Genomic DNA, 20,000 nt, shown 5'->3' with positions numbered 1-20,000 from the left:
GAAAAGGTTAATATTTGTGTCTATTTAGGATGTAGAACGATGCTGTCAAGACTGATTTTTCTGAAGGAGTGTTCACTTGAAGGCCTGTGCTAATCACCCACTTATAATAGTACCGCGGCAAACATACGTGATTGACCCAAACACTTAAGCGTGCGTATCTCACTGATGTAGAGCAGCAACGATTAGCTTTCTGCTCGGTTTTATGAATAGCATCCTCGCAACCTCTCTCGTATCCAGATCAACACATCCAAGCCATGCTGCTGGATCACTTCAATTTCAGTATAAACAGTTTCCTTCGAGTTGAGGAGCCGTTTCCATCGAGGACAGTGCGATAGCTACAAGTGCTCCAGCATCCAGTAAGGCGCTGATGACCTTTAGAGTGCATCGATAATTACATAAGATTGCCTGTGCCTGGGGAACAAAGTGAATATCAGCTCTCTCTCTCTCTCTCTCTCTCTCTCTCTCTCTCTCTCTCTCTCTCTCTCTCAACACAAGGTTACGAGGATCAATACAGTAAAGTTACTTTGCACAAAAACCACATGGCGGAGGACGTAACTGAATATGATTATGATTTCATTTGCCGATGATTTAAGAGTCGTATGAAGCCGGACTTAGTTATAGTAGGTTGCCTTAGACTAAGAAAATCAAATTCTGTATTGAGCCCAGTTCAGCAAACCTCGAGAAACCAAATCATCATAACAGCGACTAAGCAGGGAATGAAACTGAATTGCAAAATGTCCTCGTCGTTTAATTTTTTTTTATTTTTTTTTTTTTTTTTTTTGCTACTAGTCCCCGGAAAGCATTATGATGTCGCTTATTAGCGCTCAAACGGCCATATTAAAAGGCTACAGCTTTTCCCCTCTTTCTGTCTGCCCATCCGTGTGCCTAGATGTTCATTTGGTGGCTGGGTGGAGGGGGAGATGTCACAGTGTGACACAGGCTCTTGCTTGCATAGGGGTGATAACTCGGGCAAGGTGAAACGCTTGTGCCCGGCCCCCGTCAGCCACCCCCCGCCAGGGCCACCATTTTTTGAGCGTGAAGTACAAATAGTCAGGTCAAACAGTCATTAACCTTTCCATGGCATGAGAGCTTCATCAGTGGATGTATGTTGCAGTTGTAGTCCACCAAATCTACAGAATTCGGACATGTAATTTAACTCCCGGCAAAGTCCTGACTTAGAAGAGCGAGGTCAATTCGCAGTGACTGACTGACAGACAGACTAGACGAACAACTAGTTTATGACCTCTATAAAATGGATACACTGCCTACCTACTCAGTCTACTCATTGTAGAAAGGTCTACAATGAGTAGACTGTCTATCTGGTACTATGGTAACTTTGCTAATGCAGACCTTTGCCATGACCAAAATTGAAATGACAGATGGTATTACAGTATTGTCTAGACTGGTAGAATATGGAACGAGGAAAGAACGCCCGATGATTGGGAATTGAAAGTCATGGCAAAGTTACCAAAGAATGATGACTTGACTGCACGTTGCAACAACAGAGACGTTGCACTCAAGTTGGGTGTAACGAGGACAGTCGGTACACAATAATACAATGATGAGTGACTTGGATGTCCTGATGGTGTTTTTGTCATCAGCAAGACACCACAAAGTGTTGTGTCAAAGTAAAGCAGCGAGGAGACTCGGTATTTTAGGACCAATGATATAATGGGGGTAGTTACGTGTAGGTTCCACATGATGTCATTTGGAAAGGTAAGTGATAGTGTCAGCTGAGTTGCGGCCATTTTGAACCTGTGGACTAACTGCCCTTGCAATTCCATGCAGTCTTACAACGTTGGTGTCTGTCACAAATCTTCCCAGGATTAGTAAGGACTGCTAGATAGGTTACTAGCAGTCACTACATACCTCCTAACGACCGACTAACGAAAATTTTGAGAGTGAAGGATGCTTAGTACTTTCATTACGTTTACAGAATTCATATTATTCAAACTAGCTAATCTCTCGGCAAATTAGATAGGATTTCCTATCTAATTTCGTAAAGCAAACTCATTTCTGAAGTCGAATCGCTGTTCTGGATATAAATCTAATATAAATTTTACAAAGGGGTAATTGCATGTGTTTTTGCTGCTAATGATTTGATTGTTTACTACCTATTTCACGTATTAAATGTAACAGAACTAAGGCACTCCTAAAAATTGACTTATTATTATTATCATCGTAGCGTTTTATCATATTACCTGTGTTCTTACTGCTAGCAACCTTGCAGTGTTTTTCATCAGTTTTACGTATTTGAAGTAAATAACTTACAGGCGCTTCTAGAAACTTAATATTATAATGATTGTTGTTGTTTGCGCAAACAATTAGAGCGTTTTTATCAGAATCTGGTACTTAATTAATGCCGACGACGTCGTCATCATCTTAGCCTTGGAGGCCAGGCGTCCCCCGTCAGCGGTTCCCTCTCAGCCAATTGTAACACAGATTATCAGGATGGGGGCGGGACTTCAGTTGGTAAACTCACTGTTTCACTACATAGCGTGGGTATTGCGTTTACCCAGGCGATATAAATAATGAATGGTCGCTATATTTCCAATCTAAATATTAACCATAAGTAATATTTTATGTGCTTTCATGTTATATAACTAAATATAACGTATAAAAACTCGTGCAAAGTGTTTCACGTGCTAGTTGATGAGCCTCACGTCGGTCCGGCGGCGGGAACAGACAAACTCGTCAAGTTGTCAGTTTCTCTTTTCAGTCAGTTGTGTAGGAGAGTTAGCGAGGGATCCTTTACATAGAGTGGTCCCTTTTTTTATGTTCAAAGTGTGACTACCTGTTGCTGTGTGCTTGTTTTCAGTGGGATTTTGTTTTCCAGTTAACGTGATTTTGTGCGTTTTCCAAACTCGATATCTGCTGCAAGGGAAGTTTTTCGAAAACTGAACCGAAAAGTGATTGTTATTTTTTTTCTTTTGAGGAAAAAGAAAGCTGAAGTGTTTTTGGAGACCATGCCATTTCTGTTCGCCTGATTGTAACCGTGCCCCCCCCCTTTTTTTTTGGACTAATATCCCTTCTGTTTCGCATCGAACATGGACTGGATTTACGCAAGCATCCTCGTAATAGGTGAGTATATTTATTGGTAAAGTTTAGCTATATATCCTTCCACAGGCGAACGCTTGTAATAGGTATACTATGTTCGTGTGTAAGTAGGAAACCGTCATTTACATTTTCTGTCTGAAATGCCTCACATATACTAGTTGTACTACTGTCCTTTTAACTCTTTATTAGCTACCAGATTTCCTTTTTAATTTTTCGGAAGGCTCCAGCCAGCTATTTTTGCATGAAAAACCAGTTTTTATTGTACATGCAGAAATGGCCAGGAAGTAGGTAGGTAGTAATAGGCAGGGCACGAAATGAACATAAAAATACCCACCTGTAGCAGTTTCTTCTGTTTTTACATGCAGGGCACGGAAAGCACCTCAATATCTACTCTGAAGGTACGAACCTATAACTGTTTCCAGTTTCATGCTAAAAATGGCCAGAAAAGGGCACGAAAAGAACGACAAAATACCAACGTAATTAACCTCGTCTGGAAACAATTTTTCCGGCGGTATTATTGATGGGAGGGGCGAGCGCCGATGAAACCCGTAATGTCTTAGAAATCGTTGTTTGATAGGTTTTTGATTTTTTTTTAAGCATTATATATATATATATATATATATATAGATATATATATATATATATATATATATATATATATATTCTATATATATATCTAATATTACATATATAGTGTTGGAGGTGACTGGGGTCTACCGAAAAATAACATTTCTGTATCAGCCCAAGCCTAGCAAGACAATTACGAGTGTATTCGGGTTTTAATACACTATTGGAGTAAATGTACAATCCAAAGTAGATGATCCGGTTGATTAGTTATAGGATGGTTGGTCCATTGCAGGCAGAAAAAAAAAAAATAGCGCCCACCTTCCCAGCAGTGTGTGTGGTGTTAGTGTAGCAGGTAGTTCCATTTAGAAAAAGACAGTGAACCCAGAAATTGATGTAGTTGAGGATATTATATTTTCAAATCTATTGGCGTTAGCTTCCTTTTGAATATTTGGTAGCACAGTATAATGTAGTAGACCAGCAAACGTGGCAGCCATCGATGTACTGTGGGAGTTGCTTGTTAATCTAATTAGGCTAGGCTACCGGTACGGATAATCTTAGCATCCCTTGTTATTTATAAAGTGTCTTATTTTTCTTTAAGATTAAGCCAGCCATGTACTGCCACAAGTTCATGTGGCATGGGGAGAAATTGACCTAAGCTGACCTGGTCAAGGTGGTTTTCTAGTAATGTTAATTACTTACCGTGATCTTCACTGCATATTGCTGTTTTTAGGGAAATGACTACCTGGAACAGCTGGGTTCATTTCCTTGGGCTCTAGTGAAAGAAGAGGCGAGTGGGAAGTGGAGGGGGGCGGGGAGGCATTTCCGGCTTCGTGACTTGTGTCCGTTTGACTTGACCTCTCTTCACCTGGTTCCAGCGGGTTCTGGCGCTCTTTATTCTTCACTGGCTAATGTATGAACATTGGCGGCTAGTTTTGCTGTTGGTGATAACTGTATTCTCGAAGTTTCCCCGCCAATATACTCTCTCTCTCTCTCTCTCTCTCTCTCTCTCGTCATTGCGCACATTTTGTAGTAGGTCTACTTGATACATTAACAGCAGTAATTCAGTTGTACAATACCGCAACAAATGTGTTTCAGGCATAGATTATTTTTAATAGCGTCACTGAAATGAAAGTTGAGGTCATCGGTAAGATCGCAGTAGGTCTATATTCAGCGCTGTCGTAAGAATTCTTAGGCTGATGCGGTCAAGAAAAAGCAGAAGAGGCAAGAAGAAACTGCAGATACTGCACGGAGTGTTGAAGACAAGAGGAAGGTGTAATTGAGGCTGCAGGAGAAATTGAAATTGCTGATAGCAGATTTCCAGAGGAAAGTAGGCATAAAGTTTGAAAATAAAGGAAAAAGAGGCGATGCTGCTTATGAAACTGGTATTGTTAACAGCGTAGTTATATAAACCAAAATGTGAAAAGGATTTTAACCATTAATCATATATAATGGATCGAGGGTAGAAGCAAAAATTATTTGTAGAATGAGTAGTATTGAGAAGGCATTTCGTACAGAAATGTGATCCAGGTGTGAGACATACTTGATAAGATAGGTGGGTGGGTGGGGTGCGAATATTAAAGGGGATAAATATTACATCACTGCGTGTTTCTAATCCCAAGGGTAATGTACAATTGGTTATTGATTCTTAGTAGTTGCAAATCAAGTCTCGTTTTCCAAATAAAATGGATGAAATCAAATAAGACAATTTTCGACTTGACGAGTGTATCGTCACAATGCTCTTGCCGGCCTCTTGCCTTATAATAAACTAGACGGTTTCCTTGGCGAGAAATACACAATTATCTTCAATTTTCAATAAAATCTAAACCACCTGTCCTTGTCTTGTGGGGGGGGAAGACGAGTGGGTCGTACACAACATTAAAGCTAGAGCGTGTGTATTTCAACTCTTTTAAACTGAGAGAACGCAGTATTTATGATGTTAGGTTTATCCAACCATTTTTATCTTTTTGTATTTAAACATCTTGGCTCTGCAGTATCTCGTTTTCCTCATGATCTCTGCACCTTATGCATTTCTGGACTTTAATATCTTGCGACATGGTATCGTAAAATTGTAATTTGTAAGGGGGTGTTGGGAGGGAGCGGTTGTTCACTCACCGGATATCGTCATATACGCTGACAGTCAACTGAATGGCTCATTCCGGTTCTGAGAAGCTGTACTATGGCCGCCAGGTGAATCTAGCTTAAGAGTTCTATTTATTATTATTATTTTTTTTTTACATAGAAATATCAGATATTATGATTCCAGTTATTGACCTTTGGCCTCATGATTAATTGTTTCATGCTTTTCATAATGTAAGTGGTAGCGTAAGGGGACACTGCTGGAAAAGTAAGTTAACATTTAGATTTTGGTTATTAAGGGCAAGTGTATAATCTTACTGTAAACGAAATGTCAGAGGTCTGACATTATAGAAAGGTAAGAAGGCAGCCAGGGGTTATTTGGCGGGATTGTAAGTTTTGTTCATATTGCAGTGACATTTGCAGCTGTTGGTTTTATATTTCGTGCAGTGAAATCATCTTTATTCGTCACTCTTCAGTTTTCTGTAAAAGAAAACCATTGAGAGGCTTTGTGTGTCCGGTCGCACTTTTTTTTTTTTTTTTCCTGTATGAGGCTTGAGGGCTGCAAATTCGAATGTTGATCATCCACCCCCAAATCATCAAATATACCAAGGTGCAGCCTTCTCGCCTCAGTAGTATTTATTTTGAGGATAAAGGTAGCCAAACCGTGCGTCTGCTTCGATGTGTGCCAGGCGGCCGCCGGGCCGTTGTTAAAGTTTCGTGGACCACGACCCACAAACAGTATTATTCCCAAGGAGGTTGAATATGGGGAGATAGCCTTTTCCCGGATTGGAGAAGCCGACCCGGTCACCTCTTGTAGGGCAAAAAGCTCACTCACCTTACCCTTTGCACGGCCTACCAAAAAAACGGTAGCTCAGTTTAGCTTGAATATATGTTTCGGAAGTCATTAAGCTCTCATTGTTGTAATGGATGCCCAATGCGTGAGTTGCAAATGGATTCACTCAAAGACACGGCAAAACCTTAAATCCATTGGTTACATTTCGTCGGTAGGTTATAATTACTGCACATTTTTTTTAAAACCATGGAGACAGAGAACCAACACATGGATAATTAGACAAAGCCTATATGAAAATTGACTTTTCATACTTTTTTCATATTCATTATAAAAACAGCGAAGCGCCTCAGTGGCGTGGTTGGTATGGTGTTTGCTTCCCACCTCGGTGGTCGCGGGTTCGATTCTCGGCCATTCCATTGAGAAGTGAGAGATGTGTATTTCTGGTGATAGAAGTTCACTCTCGACGTGGTTCGGAAGTCACGTAAAGCCGTTGGTCCCGTTGCTGAATAACCAATGGTTCCATGCAACGTCAAAACACCATACAAACAATAAAGACAGCGAAGACAGTACGCCAATTGCACTAGAAAACAAGCAGTAGTACAGGTTTCCATTTAGTAATTTACGTTGGGGATGTGTTCATGTATCTACCTAGTTCACTTTTGACACACTGCCCTCCCTGCCTCTTGCAATACAGTATCATATTTGGGTATCATAGCAGCAGCATTTAGATTCTTACTTCCAGTTGCTCCACGTTGTTATATTTTGTAAAAAGAAGCAGTTGAAACGATGAATTAGTCTTATGAGATGTCATATACATTCAAAATGTTTATGTAAGTGAACACACACACACTTGTACAAGTTCAATTATTGTTTTTTATGTTTTAGTTTGCAGTTTGCAAAAGGTGAGGATCTTACGAAAAAAAGGGCGGGGGGCGGTTCGAGGCAATGTGTTTAAGACGAGAATTCAGGTGTGCTCATTAAGAAAACTACAGAACTATTGCAGTCATCTAAACGTCGTCTCGCCACCTTAATCTTTAACAACATCGTCAAAAAGAATAGTGATTTGAATACAAGTGTTTTATGTGAATTACGGAGGAAATCATTCATGTGCGCCACTATACTCTTGTTTTTTTCCATCTGTCCATCCGCCTGTGGTGTTTTTGTATGGTAACACTGCGTCCCCGGCTTTAGTTACATTCAGCTTACATTCAACGATTATAATATCCTATTTCGAATATTAACGGTGTATTTCTCATACAGTAAATTATTAAAACACTTTTCAGTTGCAAATGTACACCCAGATATCCTTTTATTTACCTAAAACTTACACATAGCGTAACTATCTAAGCCCGGGACGCAGTGTTACCATACAAAAACACCACAGGCGGATGGACAGATGAAAAAAAAAAAAAAAAAAAAAAAAAAAAAAAAAAGAGCATGGGTTGCACGTATTAGAGAAGTGTGCTGTTGGTTCACTGATTGACTGATTGTGAAATTTAGGTCTTGAGGACCAAGCGCCGTAACCCATCAGGATTATTCAGCGCCCTAATGAAAATGCAGTATATGAATTAGTATGGTCAATTATGAATAAGTGAATGATACCAGTGTTCAAATGTGTGCCAGATCTTTTAAAAAGGCAATGTACAAAGAGCATAGATCTTCCAATTAGGGGTAAGAAGTATTCCTCAGAGCAGAAATTTTGCCCTCGCCCTACACTTTTATTCCCGCATGCATATTGCTAGTATATTTGGAAAATGTTTGATACATGTTTACAGCATCCTAGGACAATTTTGAAGTGGTATGCGCAAGTAGCTGGTCAACTAGAAATCACGAATCTCTTTTTCAGCATTGAAGATAATAGCTGACTCAGCATTGGAAACGGGCAAACTTCTAATTTGCTTTTAATCATGGATGGAATGGCAATCAAACAGCAGGTGGAATGGGATGCGAAAAAATATTGTTGATATGGGCACAGAATAAGATATTGATAGCATTCCCTTAGTAGAGAGGCTCTTGCTGTCAATGTTAGCTGGAAATTGCCCGTTGGATATTTCTTGATTGGAGGTCATGGTTCTTATGAACGAACGGGTAAATTGGATTCAGCTGGGGTTACAATTATGTCACTGACATTTGGTGGTCTGTCATGCAATGGTAAAATATTTGGGATGCTGTTTAAACCATGAGAGTTTTAAAATTCATTACACATCCAATAACTCAACGACCAGTCTGCATCTTCTTTCATCGTTTTCATATTATGTCGAAGCTGTTCTGAAACTCGTTTGGTAAGAGGAGACATTTTATCGATGGAGAAAACGGCCCAATTAAATGGATTTGTCGAGTAAAATTGCACAATATGCAGGTTAATAAAGGTGTGCAACTAGGTACTTAGATATGTACATATAGATTGGTCAAAGATAAAAATGAATGTTAAACTAGCTGCTCAACTACTCAGTCAATCAGGAGCAAAGTCCGTGCAATTTGGTCTTCATAAGGACCTCTGATAATTTCGAGGATGCGAGGCAACAATGAAGGTCATCATCACAACGAACCATCGATTTGGCATCATGAATATGAGAAGTTTATGCTCTTTTGGCTTTATAAAGCCATTTCATGAAAAAAATGAAAAGCTGACTTAAGATTCATAGTTAATATATTTTTCTAATTTCCGTAAGATAAAAATGAAATAAGAAAGTAAATGCTTTAAAAGGTAGTGTTTCGACGGCCATGTGGCGGGCAAAGGATTTGGTCCTTTGTTTCTGCCCTACACGGCGGGTGTGTCCGCGCTTCCCAGTGGCTTCACGGATGAGTCTAGGGAAACTGACCTGTGACACCTCCACCCTATTAGCCTCCTTGATTATACCGGCACCACCAAACGGTAGATCAATTTTCGGTGGCCTTGATTAAATGCTGTACAGAAAACTCGATTGCGCCGAACATACGTATGCGCATTTATTACTTGATTTTTTTTTTCTTTGATGAGAGTCCAGTGCGTTTGACTGCCAGCTGCTGGTCTTGCTGCTAAAATGAGCAATTGTTTCTGAAGCGATATAATGGCCATTTACTTGGAGATTGGACTGAATATTGAAATACAGATTAAATTTTTTTGTGCCTTGAATTTGGGTTGTTGGTAAAATTGAGGTTAATTAGCGGAAAATAATTAATAAGTGTTAGTCGACTGTAGAATTCCCGTTGCCAGCGAATATACATATCCGTGCTTTTCGATTAGATATGTTAGCTTCCGTACCGACATAGGTTGTTTCATAATTTTTTTTTCTATGTTTAGACGTATTTATGTGCAAGAAGTGATCTTGATTGAGTGTAAATAGGATTTATGTACCTTAGTTTGTAAATTGTGAAAAGCGATACCTTTGTAGTATATATGCATGTTCTTGATGTTTAATTTACGGCATATGAGAAACAAGCACACTAAGCATGGTCGAGCATTGCCCTGTTTTTGTTCGTTTTCTTATGAGTTGAATTCGTTTGAATTTGTATTGTGTGGACGCAAATTATTTTATTATTTATTATATTTACCGTTTCTTTGACTATCGTGTTTTCCATGAATCTTGATGGGAGGAGATGGTGTTGTGGATTCGCATGTTTTTCTATATTAGGCTGTGGCTTGCGTTTTAGTATGTGAAGCCAACGTCATAATTGTATCCTTCCTCTTTCAGCGAAAGTGCACTTATAAATCTCTCTTTGGTGCGTGTTTCATCGGATTACTTTGGTCAAGTTTGTTTTATGGCCAGTACACCTGCTCTGGAGTCCAAATTGTCCCTCCACTCCCTTTATTGCACCTGCCACCTGTGACTTTTCCGTAGATTAATTTCAACTTGCCTATTTTCCTCTACCCCATGAGGCAAATCCCCTCTCCCCTCCCCTCCCCTCCTAACGGGTCGGATCAATTGTTGGAGCAGTGTGTTCTATTAAGTTACTTTCCAGTCTTCACCGATTCATCGGTATTGACTTGATGAAGCTCTAAACACAGTAAGTTTATTTCACCCAAAACATAAATATTCACTTTGACATTTCAGTTCTCAACTGCTCTTGAGGTTGATTACTCAACTTTTGATGGAAACATCTACATAGGCTAACATTTTTCTTGTGCACTTTGATGACATTATAATAAAAGTTTTAATATTAGTATTATCCTTTGAACTTTCTCCGTCTGTGCTTCGTCGACTGGTTAGGTGTTGCCGCGTAGTTTAGTGACACTGGCCATTATTATGAAACTTTTTTTTCTATGGAGGTCGTTGTTTTTTTAAATCGGGAGTATAGTCTGCTGCTTCATAATTTTGCTTGAAAATAATAGTGGTAGCCTGGCCAAGTTTCTTTGCCCCAAGCGCTCACGATGACCTAATTTGTCTCCTTTATTCCTAAAATCAGCCGTGTTTGCCCCTTCATGCCGTCTTTTGGTCCATTAGGCGGATCAATATTCTTTGAAGAGTGCTTGAGTAGCCCATCGTAACACTCAAACTGGCCTCGTGTACATCAGGATTAGTCCTGGTGTACCTACATTGCGATGTTTTTGTGTAAAATGAATTTGCGGCAGATTTTTCGAAGCCCGGGGCTGAACTTGGGACTTCTTGAATTGAGAGTTTTATAGGTGGTTGTCGTATAACTACTGGGATTTTTGTCAGCATAAAGGAAGCCCCTATTATCGAAGAGTGTACTATAGTGCTGTAAACGAAAGTGGATCTTTTTTTAAGCCAGTTTTCGTTCCTTTAATAACCCACAGATCTCTAACGAATTTATAGCTCGTGATTATTTGGTAGACTACAGCTGGTTTGTGTTGATTGGCTTTCCTTCGATATTTTGCAGAGCGCTGCAAGGATTTCAACAGAGCGCACACGATCCAAGGTGAACGTCTTAAACGGTAATATAACCCATCTACGTGCAACTTGACACTCGCCCCCCTCCCCGTCTTTCTTGTTGGAATGAGTGCTCGTGTTCGCGCGCACACGCACTATGCAGAGAGAGTGCAGTACCATATGTACCAGGCTATCAGAGCTATTGCTCATTTATGTAAAATTAAATATGAATTTTACCAGAATTTTACCGGTTTGTTGTGGCTGGTTTCATCTCGAGCACAAACACAGCTGTCAGCTCTTCATGTTGTCGACATATAATCTAGCATGATTAATGTAGGTCAATAAATGTCCGTATAGAAGGGGCTGGGAGAGGAACCGGAATTCGAAATTGTTCGTTCCCGCCGCGGCAGTAGCAGGTGCCTTAGGTTTCACGTGTGGGAGAGCTTCTATTCGAGAAAGGAGATTTGCCATACCACTTTTAACATCCGCTGTTATTGCATGTCTATAGTGTGTTTTTCGTGTTAGGTGAATTTGGCTGCTGTCGGAGACTAATTCAGCTGCGGTTCTATGTCGAATAGTACCGGAAAAAGAAAATTGCCTGTTATGGTCAGCCGGCAGTCTCTCTTACACATTGACACCTGCAGTCACACCAATTGACTGATAGCAAAAGCCTTTTGAGTTGATCACACTAACCCGTGTTGCTTTCCTTGTGTTGTATTATTTATCTTCAAGAGAGCAGACGTCAGTATAACAATTATTTATTAGGGCATTGAAGGGATGGAGCTTGGAATTGGCAAGTAATTGCATTTGCTCACATTAATTACGAATTAATAAAAACAGGAATTACATCCGCCTCTCTCTCTCTCTCTCTCTCTCTCTCTCTCTCTCTCTCTCTCTCTCTCTCTCTCTCTCTCTCTCTCTCTCTCTCTCTCTCTGGTGGCTCTTTCAGAGCAAGGTTTTTATGATACTTCAGTTTCCACAATTTGACTTTTTTTCGTTGTGCCGACATTTTTGCAGTGTTTAAAAAAATCGTGTGTTACTTTTAAGGCCCATTGATTGTTTTATCGGGTAAGGCCCTAGTGTATTGTGTGTATCATTAGAATTTGAGTATTGTATATTCTGAGATTGTAAATTAGCGTTCGCTGTGTCTGCTTTTCTGTTTTTACCCAATCAGTGTGAATTATAGTGGATTTGAACCTTCTTGTTAAATTATGATGGTAACAGCATATATATATATATATATATATATTATATATATATATATATATATATATATATATTATACACACACACCACACAATACACATACTATATATTTACATGCGTGTGTGGTGTGTCAACTTAGCTCACAGACTTGTGCATGCCTAATTTCATTGTGTAGCTTAAAATAAATTTATTCGGCAGTGGAACACTGTAGTGATGGCTTGATTTAATCCTGTTATCTAAAAGGTTGATCGTTTTGGTTTTCATATTGACTAATACCTAAGCGTTTTGCGTTTTTCTGGACATTAATTATTACGTCGTGACTTTTTTGAATTGGCAATTAGAGTTGGTGTTAATAGAGAAGATTTTTGGTCTTACTAGTTCATTTTTGTCGCTTATGTGTGAAATATCTGATGGTTCACGTTGAAAGTGGGAACTTTGTCCACGTTTTTGGATTTAAAAAAAAAATTACAGTGGACCTACAGTGGACAGCATTACATAGACCTGTATCATGAAGAATCAACAACAGCGTCTGGCGTGTGCCTTGTTAATTCTGTATAAGCGCACGAGGTATCAACTTAAGGCCGGTAAACACTCCATCATTGTTAAGTGTTCTTGTTGTTATCAGTCACATGTCCTGCAGTGGAGTAGAAAGGGGGTGGGGGTTTAACGGCAGCATTTGTATTAGTTCGTATGGGGCCTTTTGCCACCACTGGCAGCACAGAGTTGTGATTATTGGCATGTTGACAGTGGTATCTTAGTCTCTCTCTCTCTCTCTCTCTCTCTCTCTCTCTCTCTCTCTCTCTCATGGAGGTTTCTCCGCTGCTGTCTACTTTTTATTGAATTTTTCTCTTGGGTATAAATGCAAGGCAAACTGGCCCAAGAGTAAATTACCGTTCGGGTTGCAGTTATATCACTGTACCGGGTTTAATCCATTATTTGGCCTTTTGTCACCGCCATCGAGGGGAGTGGATTTGATCCTTCGAATCGGTAATGTCTATCATTATTAACAATTTCGGTCATGCGAGATCGAATGTACGAGATGGATGCGACTGGCGACCAAAAGCATTCACTGATCAATGCGCCGTTCGGGGCTGCTTTTCAAACCGATTGGGATGGCCCCTCACCACGTGTCATGTGCCATATGTTTACGGAGGTGGTTGGGGGGAGGTGGGCCAACTGTTTGGCTAAGGGGAGAGAGGGGACGCTTGGCTTGACACCCGTCCATCCCCCTTGCCTTATGTTCCATGCACCCCCCCCCCCCCCCTTCACCCTCCTGATTTTAACGGCTTTTCCCTCCCCCCTCATGTGACCTTCCTCCCTTGCTGTGTTGTCGCTTACTCGGGGAGTAAGCCTTCAAACTACTTTGTTGTTCTTGTTGTGGGGGGGGGGGGGGTATGAACGCCTGAAAAGGCCTGGAAAAGGTGGTTCGCGTGAAGTTATAGAATGGGATATCTATGATTTATTTATTGGGTGAGCATATTATAGATATACGTATATAATAATGTGCATATTAAACAATACAGACCATTTTTCATAAAATATAACATCTAATTATTATCTTCGGTGATGAAACAAAACATTATTCATTGGCACGTGCTTCGAGTAGAAGCTGGAGGTCGGATCATGCTTAGTTCTTTTCTCTAGTAAGAAAGCTACGTAGGTAATATTTCTTTTGATACTATGCTTGGTAAATGAGGGGTCTGTTTACAATTGAGTCGTGAACTTGAATATATACACAGCTTGAAAGAGCCCATTAACGACCCACCCACCCTTCTGCTTTAGTGTTACCGTAGAGTTTAATATCATGTCCCTAGGAGTGGAGACAATTTTGGGCAAATATTTTCTCCACTAAGGCAGAGAGAGAGTTTACCGGTTGTCATTCAGTTATATCCTAGGCAGCGCCGGGTTGGTCAGCTAGTATATATTTTATTAATAAAAGTGGAAAAATCGACAAAAGATCACGTAAGCATAGGAGATAAGGTTCGTGAAGTAAAAACGTTGTCACCAGTTCCAACCGAAATAATGACGATCATAATTTAATGAATGATGATTGTTGATGCAAGTTTGGTTTTTATCCTCAACGTAAATGTAGGTGTGTATGTAGGTACCTAATAGACAGAATCCGCAAATTGAATTGAATATAGAATTTAAGCCAAAGGCCAAGCCATGGGACCAATGAGGTCATTTCAGCGCTGAAACGGAAATTGTTCAGGAAAACGCTTGAATGGTGGAACAGTAGGAAAAACTCGGTGGCACGATGATACAACTGTTAGTGTTGAAAGTAAGATGGAAGAAGAGAACATGAAAGGAGGCACAGTAAAAGGAACGAAAGGGGTTGCAGCTGGGGGCCTAAGGCACGCTGCAAAGAAAATACACAGCTGGTTGCGATTGTATGGTTTGTTTTGACGTGCGATCGAAGCTTAGAAATCACTATGTAGTTGTGATGTGAAACAGGGGCGTCCTCCTCCCCCTCCTTCGTGAGTTTTCCATGGGTGCCAGCAGCTGGGGTTGGTCGAAGGGCTCTGCAATGGCCGGGTAATGTAGAATAGTAGTAGTAGCAGTTCTTAGTCATTCTGGTGCTTTGGCTCCGCTTTTTGTGTATGAAATATATATTGTTTTTGTGTTTTGAGTTGGAAATTCTAGGCTAATCTGTATTCTGTCCATTTTGCGCATGTTTATATATATGATACACCTTTCAAGACCAGCAAAAAAAAAAAAGTTCACCGTGCATCGTTTTGTGTGGTAGTTTGTTCTCGGAACGCCAACCCAACGATTGTAGAGCTGAAGTTCCTTCGATGAGCGAGTTCTTGACCGAAGTGACCGCTGGTCCTCCCTTCCAAAGCGGAGTGGAGTCATTGCGAGTCCAAGTGGCCACCGTAAGGAACTACGCTCCAGTACCTTGCGTCGTCATACAGCTTGTGTTGTCATTTCCCTCTCCCCTCCTCCTAAGGTTTCTTCTGTCGTCGTCCCCATCCCCCTAGTGTCCCCCTCTGCGTGGTTTATGACTTAAGGCAGCATCTGATCAAAATTATAATGACGAGCAATACCTTCAGGAACGACAGCTAGGTAGGCTACATAGGCTAACGGAGCTTGAGATTTTTCTTAATTTCGAATGATTCCTTTTGGAATAATGTCATCAGTAGTCAGCATATAAAAAAGGTACTGAATTTTTATTATTTGCTGTGGGATAACCTTCAGTATTTGCAAAAATATGAACCATCATTGAGATCATCGGGATTATAAATTGCCATTTTTTATATACTTACGAATGCCTGATCCACCGAGGTAAATCAAAGAACGTAGCTGGAATGATATCAGGTAGTGACGAATGTAGTAAGAAAGAAATGGCGCCAAAGAAGGAACTAAAGGAGGGGGGGGGGGGGGGGTCGGTTTCCCGAGGGGCCCGAACAAGGAGGGAGGTGAAAAGGCATTACTCCGTGCAGGAAGTGGACGATTTTCTTCTAGCATTAGGCTACCTGCTCAACCTGCTTACATACTGCATTCGTAGTAGAACGTCTCTCTGGTTTTGTTTTTTTGCAGAGCTCTGACGGCTGTAGATCAACAGAATTTACCTTTGTATTTGAAGATAGGATAGAGGGGAGGGTATAGCAGCTTTTAATCAGTAAAGTGGAGGTTCGTTGTGCTTTGTATACATGCAAAGTAGAATCGTTCTGCCATTCTTTAGCAAATTGCCAGTTTCTGCTTTTTCAGGGTAATTCATGTACTTAAAACTGCTATTTCGAGTTCCTTGTACACTGGCTCAAATGAGGGTTTTCAATGAGCTCTCGTGGTTCCGTGGTCTGAAATATTTAGCTCTACTTAGTCTTGTTTTATTTTGTTCCACATCTAGTTTGCACACTATTCCATTTTTGAGGTTTGAACAAATGCAAGTCTACGACCCGTGGTGACCTTTAGATTACTGTCCAAGTAACCCTTTGAACTTCATCATCACCCTTCAAGCCATAATGAAACGTTCAGGAGTCGTGAGAGATCCGCGGTAGTGGTATCAAGGGATCGACCACGTAGCCTTGGGCAGGACTAGCTGCAATACACCTGTCTTGTGTAAGGGCGTCGGTGCAATGTTCTCACACTTCGGTTGGGAGCGGATAGCGAGAACGTCCTGCCCTGTTCTGGTTTTAAGATGGGTTTGAATATTGCATGACGGTCGACGGTCTGTGAACTTTGGGATCGGAGGATGCTCACCACTTTTAGTTTTCTGAAAAGAAGACTATTGTATTGGCTTTGCCAGTCCGTCCGCATTTTTCTGTCCGCCCTCATATCTTAAAGGCTACCGAGGCAAGAGGGCTACGAATTGATATCTTGATCATGCACCCTCCAGTCAAAAATCAAACCAATTTGCAGCCCTCTAGCTACAGTAGTTTTTATTTTATTTAGGGTTAAAGTTGGCCATAATCGTGAGTCTGACAGCGATATAGGCCAGGCCACCACCAATTAAAGTTCCATGGTCCGCGGCTCATACAGCATTATACCGTGACCACCGAAAGATAATCTGTTTTCTGTGGCGTTGGCTATTACGATGTACATAAAACTCGATTTTGCCGAAGAAATATCGGCGCACATTTTACTTGTTTAGTTACATCATGAATTAAATCGCGTAGTTCACTATAGCCTACTCTCACCCGGGACGTTCTCAAACGGTTAATTTCAATAGTAGTAACTTATTCGATGGATGTTATTAAAGTCGAGGGTTTTTTCTTTAGAAAACACATTTTCCTATTTGAATATACTATTTACGTACGTACATGCATTGTTCAGGTTTCCATTCAGACACAAATATGACTAGCAGAAGTTTATTTTCATTCTTCGTCACTTTCGTTTGAGGTTATTCACTGGTCGTCATTAACGAACCCCTTTGCCCGGAATGGCGAATGATGAAGTCAAGTCCGTATGAGTCATCGAAACCAGCGAGAAGGGAGCGAAAAACCTGCCGCTCTCACCAATCATTTGGAAGGAATACCGTGACGTAAGGTATATCCTCTTCCTCCGTTGACGACAACAACGGCCTTTGTGTCCTGAGACTACCTCCCTCGTTCATAACAACCGATGTTTCTCAAGACGGGCACCATTTCATAATACGTCAAGTCTCTCTCTCTCTCTCTTTCTCTCTCTCTCTCTTCTCTCTCTCTCTCTCTATCTCCTTCTCAATCTCTCTCTCTCTCTATCTCTCGTGGTTTAAAGAATATTTTGCATTGTCTTTTTGGACAAATTTGTGCCAATAGTTGCATATTTTTGTCAAAATAACTGTTCTTTTCAGTTAAAATATTAGGGCATAATAATTTTTTTCGATTGTCTATCCAGTTTTGAAATATATTCAGTAGAATCTTGGTATTGCTGTTTATTTCTTACAACATTTTAATCTTTTTTCCTTATATTAATTTCTCCCATTACGCCCCCTTACGTGAATTCCATAATGAGTGGACCGTCATAATGAATTTGCTTGCCTGTTTATCTTATGCCATATGTAGCAAGATGTATGCTGTAAAATACTGGAATCTGTAAGTGAGAGGATTTTCATCATTCCTGCAGTAGCCAGGAGGAACTTGGAAGTGTTTGGTGGGCCTCTCGTCGTACTGCCACCTCCATTGTTGGAAGGTGGTGGTGACTAGCACCGTTTCTGTGTCGGCGCCATCTTAACCCTGCCGCATCATGACACCTGTTGGAATGGTATGCGTCGTTTAGATATTCGAAAGGCACTTCAGCCCTTTTTGAGCTTAGGATTTTACCCAGGCAGTTTTGAGACCGATGTGACACTTTTTCCTCGTCACTTTTAAGGAAACGTTATCCCCGCACAGGAAGCCCAAGTCGAAGCCATACAAGTGCTGTCCGAACGTATCCTTAGTTACTCTCTGGTCTTGAGTGTACTACCTGGCGCATCCTGGGTAGACAGTTTCCAATCAAGGAATTTCTTTCAAGTTCGCCCCTTTTTTGTATGTCGTGTAGATTAAATGAGAAACTATTGTGGCTTAGTAGCACCATATCTTATGATAAAAAAAGTTAGTCACTGCACCACTAGGATAAATAACAATGAGATTTTTGTCAAGAAGAATAAAAGTTTGTAACTTGGTCGAATGTGACCTTCCAGCAAAACTGCCAGGTTAGTCTATTGAGAGCCAGATGTTTTATCTTTTCAATTGGTTTTCGTGCGGCAACGTCCACCTCTGAGCCATGTCTCAGTTATGTACAAGTCTACTTATGCGAAGATGATCATTTGTATCCATGAACTTGGGACTTCTATTCATTTCAGGTCACTCGGTCTTTAGAATAAAATTCGCTCCCTTTCGCTCTCTCCATCTGCATCGTCTCTATCCATTATTGTCCCTTTTTCAATCCCCTTGGTTTTTTTCTCTTTCTAGAAACAGGGCTTTAACACCAATCTAGAAACAGGGCTTCACTTGGTGTTAGTTGCAGTGTTATTAGCCTATATATTGTAAAGACTATAAACGTAAACACACGAATGGCTCATTATCTTGATAATTGTGTAATGAAAGCACAGGCAAGCAAAATTTGCGTCCCGTGCATCCATTTTCTCAGTTTTAATGATACATTGTCTTCGAATGTAAATAGGACTTGGGTTCAGTAGTGCTGAAAAGTTCCCATCATTATAGGGGCAGCAGGCAAGAGAGAATGCAACTCGCTCGCTCCCTTCTCTGCCTAGTGTTCACTGACAGGGAAACCACAGGTGATCCATGAACTATGATTGACCTCCCTTTTTACCCCCCCCCCCTTCTCTCTCTCTCTCCTCTCTCTCTCTTCTCTCTCGTCTCTCTCTCTCTCTTCTCTCTCTCGTCACTCTCTCTCTCTCTTTTGTCTGTACCTCGTTGTGGATTTTTTTTTCCATTCCGGATCATGGTCTAGTAGTGAACATCAACTTCCAGTTCGAATTTTGAGATTTTGCCTTGTTGTTACGTTGTTGTTGTGCCTCATGTCATAGCAGTAAGGTTTTTTCCCCTCTGGGGCCCTCCCTATCTGTGGTGCCCAGGGCTCTTGGGAAAGTTTCCTGTCTTGCAGCAGGCGTGGGAACGGACCGCTCGTAGTCGCTCGCAGGTGGATCTCTTTCTTTCTTTTCTTTCTTTTTATCTTTCTTTCTTTTCGGAGGGATCATAACAGGTGCTGCTGCTCGATTTGCGTTCGAGTAGCTCAGTCCAATCACGTTTGTGAATAGATTGCGACATTTTTAAACAAGATATTGCTGATTTCGATTTCTTAGTTTGTAATATGTGATGTGGCCTAGTCGATGTCTTATTTAGCTGTTGAGTATCTTCCCTTGTGATGTCTTAAATAAAGGTTTGGAAAAAATAACTCTGTAGTCATATAAGACTACCTCCATAGGAGACTTACTCCGTCTGAGACACTCTCTCTCTCTCTCTCTCTCTCTCTCTCTCTCTCTCTCTCTCTCTCTCTCTCTCTCTCTCTCACGAAAACAACCCCCGGCTAGGCACTTGTGTCTCGTAGCCACAAATATTTCGTGG

The 20,000-nt window shown here is 40.8% G+C and overlaps 1 protein-coding gene across 1 annotated transcript in view; it reads left to right on the top strand.

The window, feature by feature from the left end:
* The first annotated feature begins 2,711 nt into the window (after nucleotides 1–2,711).
* The window catches only part of LOC135219303 (hemicentin-1-like), a 113,823-nt gene continuing 96,534 nt past the window's right edge, over nucleotides 2,712–20,000 (top strand). The window contains exon 1 of the mRNA XM_064255958.1: nucleotides 2,712–3,081. Coding sequence (XP_064112028.1) covers nucleotides 3,048–3,081 — 34 coding nt within the window. The 5' untranslated portion in view covers nucleotides 2,712–3,047. The remainder of the gene's footprint in view (nucleotides 3,082–20,000) is intronic.

The sequence above is a fragment of the Macrobrachium nipponense genome, chromosome 1, assembly GCF_015104395.2.
Source record: "Macrobrachium nipponense isolate FS-2020 chromosome 1, ASM1510439v2, whole genome shotgun sequence".
In the NCBI taxonomy this organism is placed as follows: Eukaryota; Metazoa; Arthropoda; class Malacostraca; order Decapoda; family Palaemonidae; genus Macrobrachium; species Macrobrachium nipponense.
The sequence above is the reverse complement of the archived record's forward strand: the minus strand, read 5'-3'. Positions and strand labels throughout refer to the sequence as shown.